Here is an 11250-nt window from a genome sequence, read left to right as displayed (position 1 = left end):
AACACCCTTCACCCATGTTATTAGTGACTGCATAATTTGTCCAGCAGAGGGCATTCAGCAAATTCTCCATTGGTAACACATATTTGGAACACAACAATCAATCCTTCTTGCCACAAGTCCTTGGTAAGGACTCCTAAATAACACAAATGCAATGCAGTAAGACTTGATACATTATTTGTCTTAAAGAAAAATCATATATCCACTGGTAACAAATACTGGTATCGGTCTTAAAAATTCTACATCAGTCAGATTATATGGCAGAAAATAAAGCTTAATAAATCCCTTTTAAGAAGAAATGCATTCAAAGCTTCAAAGTCTCGAGTATGTGAAAAAAGAAACCAGTGTCGCTTTGACTGTCTGAGAAGCACAATTACAGCACTTTATTGTTCATAAATGCTAAAGTGGAAAATGAAAACAAATACACACAATTCAAAGAACACATATAAAACACAATATCTTTTTTGGAAAAAAAATGCTTTCACTATTGTGGATGTCAATTTGCTGATTACTGTCCAGTCTTGAAGGGGGAGCAAAACATCGAGTGAAAATTGTGAAAATAGAAGGCAAGTACAGTACAGTCAGGGATAAGGAGCAAGAGGCTGCAAAAAGTGGCTGAAATGCTGCTTTCCACTATCATTCCACAAAAGAATTCATTAAAAATTAAAATAATATCTAAAATCCAAACAAAAAAACTGTTCGTTTATTTATAGATATATTATTTTGCAAAGAAACTAGTTTTGGTTAAAAAATAAACATACCAGAAAATACCAGCCACCAAAGCAACACCTATTGTATGTTAAGCATACCAATGTAGAACATATGAGGCTACCTTACACACAGGTAATAGCAAATATTTAAGAGTACATGTACAGCATCATGTGTCCAAACATGTCTAAAAGACTGTACAAATTTACACTACCTATGTGAGGAGAACTACATGAAAAATGATGGATTAGTTGGTCAGCTTCAAAGCCTGACCTCAAAACATCTCAGTATTTTAAGCCAAGCTCAATGGCTACATCACCGTTAGGACTCCACCCCAAAGTACTAAAGTATATAGAAGGCAAAAAACTTTGTTTGGTGTAACGTCAGTATCTTTACACCTTCCCTCCCCTGCTCTGGGGGGAAAACAAAACAAACAAAAAAAAAAAAAACAACATTTAAACTTTGTTCACAAATCTTTACATGAGTCCTAGCTGCTGCCCTTAGAAGTCATTGGATGGCTTGTGTTTGAGTTTCCTTGTCGCTCCCTCCTTCACAGATGCCTAGTGTTGCTGTGCAGTGTCCTTCAGTTCAGGCGAGGCGATCAAATCTTAAGTGCCTCTCTTGAGTGTGCGAGTCTTTTGATTTTTTATCAGTCACACCTGCTGCTTGCCCAGCTGGGCTGCGTCTCTCCTGCTTCTTGCTGATGATGGGACAAACTTGGGAATGATGATGGGTAGAGTGTCTCTTGCTTTAGCACTCTGTCTTCCTGAGCCCTCTGTGGGTCCAAAACCATTCTCGACGTGCGCCCCTTCGTCTTCATCGTCGTCATCCTCATCGTCATCATCATCGTCGTCGTCTGAGAGATCATCTAGATCTGAAACAATCTTGGCCCTTGTCCTTGGCTCCATTCTTTCCTTAGCTCCAGTAAGCTGCTGGTTACCATGGAGATGTACCTCTCCCTCTGCTTCCTTGTTATCCTCCTGCTGCTCTTCCTCCTCACTGTCAGAGTCGATAGCTATAGGTTCGGAGAGGTCTAGAGGCATTTTCTGTGGTAAGGTGCTGTTGATTGTCTTGGGTTGGTCTTTGCTGGCACTGTTGGGATTTGGGGCAGATGGCTTTGCTTTAGTATCTTCCACATTCGCAGCTGGCTTTCTTTTTGGTAGTGGAGTTATGCCACCATTAGCAGCTATAAGCTCCCTGTGTCTCTGCAGAGCCTGCTCCGATAGTCCCATATGCATCCTAGATGTCCGCCGTTTGCCACGTCTGCCCTCGCACACGCCATCTTGACCGAATGCCAGCTCGTGGCTAACTTTGCTGAGCTCATGCATACTGAACCCAAGCAACACGCTGGCGCCCTGGGTTTCACATTCCTGTACGCACTTCCTCCTTGTGTTGACAAAGTGGCTGGCAATGTCAGACTTCCACAGCCACAGGCTGGCTGCCAGCTTCTCCACCTCCCTTTGTGTAGGATATGGTGCTCGACTGAAATACTGCGTTAGAAATGCCTTCTTGGATTCGTATGACAGGTTTTCGTGTCCTTTGGGGTCAAGTGCCAGGACTACAGGTTCATCCGGGTTTTCTACAAATCCAGACGGACCATTGATATCCCTGGGGTGGGCCCTTTCCCCAGGCGGTCCTGGCCTCCTTCGTTTTGGTGCACTAGCCTCAGAGCTATCAAAGCTGGCCCGTTTGAGGGCACTGCTCTGAGCCGGACTGACCCGAGAAGAATGGGCTGCCCGGCTATCTTGCCCATTCTGGGACTTCCCTACACCTCGACAGTGCACCAAATGTAGTGTGATGGTGGAGGCAGTCATGTTACTTGTATAAACTCCCAAGCAGTGAATACACTTGTAAGTCAGTTTCTTTTCTACTGGGTGAACTGTTTGTATGACCTGATGCCTCTCTCTCAGATGGTGGGCCAGTGAGTCTGAGATTGGGCCCTTAAGGATAGAGAAGCAAAGAGGACATAAAGTCTTGCCCACATCCCTCTTGTATGGTACAGATGCCTGTGGGGCAATCTTTGCTGGTACACTGTCAGCAGCCCCTGAAGGTGTTTTGGGTGGGTGCGGAGGCATTAACCTCTTACCTGATATTAGCGAGGCAGACAAGGCTGATGATACAGAGGAGCTATTTTGAGCATGAAATGCCACTGACTCCTCAGGGGCATCTCTCATGTTGTATGTAGTAACAATCAACTGAACGTTTTTGGGATTACCCTGCTGCAAAGTGAGGTCAAAAGTCAGAGGAGAATCTGTGCGTGGGCCAACTCTCTCATCTGGGTGCGACAGCCGCATGTGGGCCACCATCTTCTCAACGTCATTGAAGGTTGCACGGCAGTGTGGACAAGACAGACCGTGGATCAACATGTGGTTTAACAATGTGTCACTGGGGAGATAGCGGTTACAGTACAGACACTTGCTGGTGAAATTGTGAATTTTCATGATGTAGTTGGCCACAGCAGGCACCTTCTCTGCTTTGTGCTCCTTCTCAAAATGAGAACTGTATACATTCTCCGGGAAGAGCTCATTGCAGATGGTGCAGATTTTCCACTTCTGGGTATAGGATGTGCCAAGGACAGATGAGCCACCTTTCTTAGCCGTAACAGAGGCTACAGTAGTAGCTGCTGCTTGAACACGTGAACCAAGAGGGTTTGATTTGAGTGAGGAAGAAGCACCGAGCATAACTGGGCTCCGTAGGCTGCCACCAGAAATAAGCTGCTTTGCTGCGTGTGACTGCTGTGGCACAGAAACCTGGGCGTTACCAGGCAAAGTAACTCGAACTTGCTGGCTGCCAATAGAGAACGGCTGCGTGGTACCAGCCTTTAATCCTATAGCATCGTGTTTCAATCCCGACAGAAGACTCTGAGAGTTGAAACCAGTCTTTGATGCCATGACAAGTCGACCCAGCTGCTGTGAGCTAGGAGACCTGGTAGAAGCCATTACTGCACCTTTAGGGCCCATCCCAATGATGGTTTTGTCTCCTTGGGTTTTTGGGGGCATCATGATGATGGGTTTGGGACGGGGGACGATCACACTGGTGTGTCCAATCATTGCAGTGACCTGGTAACCAATCCTCTCGTGGTCCTCAATGACATGTTGGACTAGTGCCTCATAGGTCCGTGGAACAAACAGACACTTCTTGCAGTGAATCTGGTTGCTGCTCACGTTGTTCGTGTTAGTACCGTCTGTGCCACCGTTGTGAGCATTAGCCTTGTCTCCTGGTTTCACAATGTAGGGCTGGGCCACCTGCTGAAAGTGTTCCCGATAGATGTGCTTTCGCACTACATTGTACAAAGGGTCCCTGTAGGTGCACTTTTTGCAGTAGTACACCGCCTGTTCCACACTGTCCCCGCTTCTCTTCAGCAGCCCGTCCTTCATCATGATCCCACCAGCTCCCGCCATACCACCGGGGCCCTGCCGCACAGTGTTATTGGGCATGTGGAAAAGTTTAATGTGTGTTTCCAGAGTCTTTTTGTTGCCATTGTAAGTGCAGTAGGGGCAGTTGAGCAGAATGTTGTTTTCAAAGTCCTCGCTGTGTACATTGCGGAAATGGCTTTTGTACGCAGAGAAGTACTTGGATGAGAAGAGGCAACCAGAACAGCAGAAAGGTTTTGAGCGGTAGTCCTGGAGAGAGAGATGGTAGGAGACCAAAAAAAAAAAAAAAAAGGTTGTTTTTGTGATTTAAACAAATCATTATAATTATATATTATACATGTGTTTAAAATGGAGGAAAAAAAAATCACAGTAATATATTACAATATGTGCAAAAGAAGTTGTGATTACATGTCACACACCTGGGCTTTGGTATGCGATGGTTCCCACATACAGACATCCTCCCAGCTAGTGTGCTTTATATACACCTCAGGAGGAGTGAAGTCTTTATAGTCCTAGCAAACAAAGAATTTAACATAAATAAGTGAAAAGATTCAATCACTCAGCAGAACAATACTTGAAACTGTCACAAGACAAAGAATGAAACAGATACGTATATATGGAGAAGTTATTTTTGCCTTCTTGCATGTCAATCAGACACTAACTAGATGAAGGATTTGAGTTTTCCATTTTATTTGAAGTAACTCACACCTGTGACTGCACCCTTTTACAGTTATCTGAAAAACACTTACTTTAAGGTCTCTCATCATCATCATCATCTACCAATCAGATATTTGGACCCAATATTAGTCCAGTACAGACTGAAAAAAGCTTGCTCAGTATTGCATCAGTAGCTAGAGGGGGAACTAACAAACAAAGTAAACAAAAAATCAAGGGTCAACAGTTTGCAGGTTTTTTTATGCTTCCTACACCTAAACTTACAAGCTGCATGCAGCAGTTAGTGACGTAACTGCAAACTGTGTCTAAAGAACTCAGTTGGTGATGCTTTTGATATCGTTTGCACACACTTTTATTTATTGTTTTCATTGTGACTTTTTCATTCCTTTACATATTTGTAGAAGAATTTCGCCCACCCTTCTTTACACTGTTGCTTCAATTCACTGAAGTTAGTGGGTATTCATTTATGCACAGCTCTCTTAAAAGTCACACTGCTGCATTTCAAACTGGGTTAAGCTCGAGACTTTGAGTGGGCCATTGCAGAACCTTGATTCTATTATTTTTAAGTCATTCTGCTGTAGATTTCCTGATCTGCTAGGAATCAAGACACAGTTTTTGCCTAGCTTTAACAGTTGGACAGAAGGCCTCAGATTTGACTCTAGAATACGTTGGTGTATATTGAGGAGTTGAAGGCTGACTAAGGGACTTAAAGATGCCCACGTCCTATTGTTGCAAAAAAGCCAAAATCATCAACCCTCCACCACCGTGCTAGACAGCTGTTGTGAGGCATTTGCTTTAGAGAGAAGAGACTTTCTCATAGCTTTCTCAATCGTTTCCTAGTTGTAGTGTTATGAACTTTAACATACTGACTGAGGCATGTGGAGTTTGAGATGTTTTTCTGACCACTGCACTGTTTTTTTAATGAAGAGGATCATCTTTCTCCTAAATGAAATGACATGTCAAAAAAAATGAGTAAACTAATCTTACCATCATAATATTTCAAATACTATTTTAAGAATCCAGTTAATACTTCAAGAAATTATCTACATAGATGCTGCATGCGTAACTGTAAAAAACACCAAAGCCTGCACACTCACCTCTAGGTGATCTCTACAGAACTCCAGGCCAATGTCTCCGAGGACCTTTTTGACATTTTTCCTTGCTTTCCGCAGACTGCCCAGGTTATTGACGGGGAGCTGGAACATTCTGCCTGCCTGAACAGAAAACACAAACACATCCATGCTATCAACAGGTGCAGGGCAGATTTTGGACAGGTGTCTGGTAACTGAAGCCAAAGGTCAGGGAATAAACAGTTAGCTGAAATGCACAGTTTACGTGATGTAACCTGCCTTTCATAAATCCTAAAAAAAGATTGTGGGTTCAAAACTTCTTTTCAGACACGAAGAACACAGCTTTCAACTGTTAAAGTAATGTCTTTTTTTGTATTTTGACTTTATTATCACTTTACTGAGACATGGTAACGAGTTGTGACTGCAAAGTTTTGTGCAGATGTTCATATGATTTATTGTGACTATATGGACTCATCTGCAAGACACTACAATTCAATGACCCAACTAAACCTGTGTCCTTAAAAAGATTCACTTTTCCTGTGGAATTTCTGCATGTTCGTCACTCAGTTAAGACTAACCCCTGTCTTAATTACAAAGGCAGTTTCCACAGAGGACACTCATCTTGACAGGGCAGAAAACACATGAGGTGTTAGCAATACTCTGAGCAATAGCTCTGCTTTATTAAAATACCCCAGTAGGCCAGGGCAAACAATACAAGAACCACACAACTGGAGCAGGTAAATGGAATTCGGCTGTAATGATTTTTTTTTTTTTCATAACTCACACTTGGGCTTTCTCTACGTTGACACATGCCACCAAGTTCTGTCAGAAATAGCTAGCAGCAAAGCTTTTATTCTCTCACAGAGGTTAATAGGGTGATGCAAACATGTTTCCAGAAAACCTTTTCAGACCCCAGAATAACAAAATGTAAATGTTACCCTGCAGAGCTAATGACATCGAGTTGTGGGATTTTTCATAACAGGGTTCCTGCTTTATCTCATTCATTTGCACAAGAATGCACATGGATGCCAGGATACAACTTACACAAGGCGAGCCAGAGCTCAACGAGTTAGAAGTGTCATTGCTAATGCAAAGACAGAAGCACACAGATCCTCCCAGCTGTTATTATCAATATCACTTATCAATAAAGTGAGGCAGCCAAAGGACACAAGTGTTGTTAATGTATTTACCAAACAGTCTGATGCATCTACTCAAATCAAAGCTCCAAACTACTGAGGTCAAAGGTCACTGATGTACAACAGCATGAAGGCAGCTCAGCGACAATAAACAGTACACTCCCAAACAATTCCTGTGAACACCTCAGCTTATTTCCCCTTCTAGAAAACACAAGTTGAGTGGGGCTGTGGATTCTACCATCTGTTGGTCCAGTGAGGAGACCTTTCTGTCAATCCGCCCAGCAGCCCCACAGTTCTACTTGCCTCACATTGGTCTTACAGTGGGAACTGAGCAAAAGGGAATGCAAACCTCACACACCCCTGCCCACTTCCCCTCTATGTGTCTCTATCCTGCTTCCGCCCATTACTTGTAGATGGCGCTAGAGAGGAATTCCATTATGTAAGCCTCCCTATATTCTGCCTGCCCCCTTTTTTCTCCTCCCTGCCTCGCAATACCATCACAGAATGGCGCCTCCTATTGAGTCAGCAGCAGCCTCTACAATATGTCTGCAGTGGGAGAAGGGGAGTGGGGGGTGGGGGTAGAAAGGGAGGAAGGGGAGGGACAGAAGGAGCGAGAGAAATCAGGGAAGGGGGAGGGCGAGTGTGAGAGGATGAGGTGGTGGTGGGTGAGGGAGCAGGGAGAAGGAGGAGGGAGAGTGAGAGGCAGGGTGGGGGAGTGAGTGAGGGTAGAAGGAGTGTGAGGAGAGAGATGATAGGAAAGCAGAGAGGACAGAGTGAGCGACGGAAGTGGAGAGGGGGAAGGGATGGGGAGGCAGGGAGGTTGGACAGACAGGCTCAGAGGGGAGGGTGAGGAAAGGCGGGGAAGAGGCTGAAAGGGGAGAGAGAAAATGGAAGAGGGTGAGAGAGTGGGCGATGGATAGAAGTGAAGGGGGTAAGAAAAGGAGCAACAAAAAAAAAAGAAAGAAACAGGAGAGGCTGAGTAGGAGGGAAGGGAGGGAGAGAAGGAAGAGGAAAGGAAGGAAAGGCAATAGGAGGCAGCTCTCTGCTTTTCTCAGATCAGGGAGAAGAAAAAGGCCCCCCTACCCAATCATGGTGGTGTAAAAGAAAAAAAAAGAGAAGAAAACAGGAGGCCTTCAAGCCTTCAACCACAGAATTCCTCACTCAGTCCTTCACCAGGACACAAAAACCTGTCTCCCAACTGCTGTTTACACTTCTACATTCAATGTAGGGATGAGGGCAGAAGCTTCTGGTGACATCCATGTCCACTCTGACACCAGAAAAAGTTTGAGATGCTTTCAAGCTTTCAATGCACAGTTGTATCATTGAACTTGATGCTTGCCTGCAGCACTTGCTATTACAGATGTATATGAGGCTGATATTTCCTGATCATAACCTGACTCTTGTCCCAGTCAAGTGACAGCCATCCTCTCAGCGTTACTAGTGCATCACAACCCTCTTCTCACCTGGCTGACCTCTGATCACGCTTTAATCATCTCTGAGGCTTCAAATGCAAACCCGCATGATCTCGGGTACGGCTGTAGACAAGTAAAATGCACAGCCTATACCGGGTTGAAGACAACTCTGTGTCCAGTAATACAGCTACACTTTCGACACCAGGAGCCTTCTTCGCATCAAAGACCAGCAAGCCCGGCGTCATGAGCGACGGAGACAAATAAATCGTGCGCTGGGTCCACGCTGGTGTCAGTGATAAACATCTGGCAAAATCCAAATCGATTTGGCAGGGAGATGCTGTCACTGACAAAGAATGGGGACACACCGCGCTAAGTTAGCATGCTAGGCTAGCCAAACTCGCACTAACAACACTGGCTGAAATAATAACAATAATAATAGTTCCACCTTCTGTGCCCTTATTTAACCACAAACAACACCTATCTGCATTTAGTTTTTGTTGGCTGCTATAAACAAACCTACTGGACAAGTAATTCAACTTGAGCTTGCGCCCCTTACAGGGAGTAACAGAATATCGACAGCCAAGTTACCTTAGCTGTAGTTCATCGCCACCCACCGCATCAGCGCAGGTAGCTACGGCTAACAGCAAACTCTCACTCCCTCAGGGTAACGCCGAACACTAAGACAGACAAGTTTACCTGCGTTCACATCCAGCGCTCCCGTCTCAGTGAAATGTGTCACCTCAGGATGGCTGAGGCGATGTAGAGACACTTTCACTTGCTCGGATATCTCCGCCAATATCCTTTAAGGTGACAGCTTGCTTCGCCAGAAGAACGAGTCGACCGAACGCGAGTCTATCCTCCAAACCCGACTGTCCCTCGCCGACAAGGGCTATCCTCTTCCCTCCGGTCGGCCAACGGGAGCGAAAAGCCTTGCAGCTTCATTAGACAATTAAAAGCTCCATTCCCTGGAGTGGTGAGGGTGGGCACATGCCTTGTTTTTGAGGAACAACTACTCGTTCAAATAAATCGCATTTAACTCTACCTACGAGTGCCTGTTAGCCGATAACGCTTTGCCCATTCTCTTCTCTGACAGACAATACACATTCAGCCTAGAAACTGCCCTATCCAAAATGGCGCAAATAAAAGGGGCGGAAGTGACATCGACTTGATTAGCATACATTGTGAGAACCTCGCGAGGCCGGCTCATTAGAAACTCTTGATTGGTCTGTCAATCAACTTAACCAATTAACCAAATGTATGTTCAAAGGAAAACCCGTGTCGTCTATCAGACCCTGCGGCAGGCATTTGGTGTTGGTGTCTGACTGTGTGGGGTAAACAACCCAACACAGTATTTGCGGGAACTCACCGATAGCGGGCGTCCTACCGGAGTAGGTTTCCACCGGAGTAGTGCGCACGCGCATTCTGGCTACATCTGGCGTCCCCCACCCCATCCCCTCCCTTGTGGAGGGACGGATGAACACAGTGCCTCAGCACTCAGCTGGAGTGCCATGAACGACTGAGGCAACGTTAGGTGGCGCTGTACTATAGCTGCCCGAGCCTACCGAAGTGGCCGGGACTACTTTCCTGTACAGTGCCAGGAGAAAGGCTGCTCCAAAGAATAGTTCTGTTATCAGCACTCGTCCAGAGTGTCACTGCATTCACATGGATAAAGTGAGGCAAAAGTTCTCCATCAGGTCGGGTGGATTTTTGCACATCCTACCTTTTCACCCCATCATCGCTGTCACTCACACTCATGCCACTCTATTGTATTCAGGTTTGCTGTGGAGGGCAATGCAATACAGCAGCTGCTTGCCAGCCTTGCATGTGATATTTAATGTCAAGTGTTGATGTTCAGTCTCCTGACTGGCTGAGGCTGTGGAATGGGTTGTTCATTATGAGCTAGTTTTCAAGGGGCAGACGCAATAATAATAATGTGTTCTTCCAGTTAAAGCACATTTATACCATGTAGCATATCAGAGCTGTAGAGGCTTGACCATTAAAGTCTCAGGAGCAGTATGTAAAAGCGTAGTGGGGGAGAACTATGAGATATAATTGAATGCCCCAAACTCCTGTTTCAAGGCCAGCAATGAACCTTACCATATTACCTTATTACTTACCATATGTCTGGGTAAGCCTCTGGTGAGACACAACATCTGGCTTCTGTTTTCAGTTTAAATAAGTAGTTTTAGAGCTGGGGTTCAAACATCAGTGAAGTCCAGAATTACTTCTCTTTATATATCGGATTCAAAATAAAGCCACATGTGCGATCAACAGTATTGAACCACTCACAGAGCTGTGATCAGTGTACACAGTTCTTGATTTTATGCATGTGAAACCCAACTCGAGTTTTTAACTAATAAAAAAAAAAGCCTACACTTTCGAAGAGACTTGGTAAAGGTTTTGGTTTTTTTTAATAGTCCCTCTTTAACAGGACCAACTGTATACGGAAATATGGATGATGAGTGTTATGTTTGTAAAACAAAGAAACCAACACAAAATAATAAAACACAAAATTATTCCTTTACTTGAAATTTAAATAACACAAGGGAAAAGGTTACTCAGTGGCCAAACACCATCACTGATCAACTCCTCATCAGCCTAACCCTCTGAAGAGAACACGGTCGGAGTTACTGTAGGGTGGTCCAAAAGTTTGGATGTAGTTACTCCACCTCCCGTTAACTCCGTTGTTCAGGAATTGGTCGCAATTCAGTGGGGGCCCTGCAGGGGGCACTGGCGACATTCTCCATAATGAAACAACTTATGTCCTTGACTTTTTCTTACACTGAAGCTCATTTTGTTCTTTAAATGGTAGCATTCTGCTAATACACGCAGACTTGTCAGTAGACTCGCGTGATAACAGTGGAATCCAAAAGGTTAA

General features: G+C 44.7%; 1 protein-coding gene across 1 annotated transcript; it reads right to left on the bottom strand.

Annotated features, from left to right (window-relative positions):
• Nucleotides 1-358: 358 nt before the first annotated feature.
• Nucleotides 359-9532, bottom strand: adnpb (activity-dependent neuroprotector homeobox b). The gene is made up of 4 exons (XM_086277800.1): nucleotides 9069-9532; nucleotides 5852-5968; nucleotides 4499-4591; nucleotides 359-4328 (listed from the first exon to the last, which is right to left on the bottom strand). Exons 2-4 carry the CDS (start codon nucleotides 5957-5959, stop codon nucleotides 1359-1361), a joined length of 3171 nt encoding a protein of 1056 aa, XP_086133926.1. The 5' UTR covers nucleotides 5960-5968; nucleotides 9069-9532; the 3' UTR covers nucleotides 359-1358.
• Nucleotides 9533-11250: the final 1718 nt, after the last annotated feature.

This window comes from Aulonocara sp. 'chitande type north' Nkhata Bay, linkage group LG20 (assembly GCF_057382095.1).
Source record: "Aulonocara sp. 'chitande type north' Nkhata Bay isolate Kocher_YH1m ecotype deep benthic linkage group LG20, A_spYH_male_GT1.1, whole genome shotgun sequence".
Classification (NCBI taxonomy): domain Eukaryota; kingdom Metazoa; phylum Chordata; class Actinopteri; order Cichliformes; family Cichlidae; genus Aulonocara; species Aulonocara sp. 'chitande type north' Nkhata Bay.
The sequence above is the reverse complement of the archived record's forward strand: the minus strand, read 5'-3'. Positions and strand labels throughout refer to the sequence as shown.

Bases quoted from the DNA above. Each gene is read 5' to 3' on its own strand.
- adnpb (XM_086277800.1), bottom strand. From the start codon at position 5,959: ATGTTCCAGCTCCCCGTCAATAACCTGGGCAGTCTGCGGAAAGCAAGG. The intron at 4,592-5,851 runs GTGAGTGTGCAG...TTTGTTTGCTAG, and splicing joins TCTGTAGAGATCACCTAGAG to GACTATAAAGACTTCACTCC. The intron at 4,329-4,498 runs GTGTGTGACATG...CTCTCTCTCCAG, and splicing joins CATCGCATACCAAAGCCCAG to GACTACCGCTCAAAACCTTT.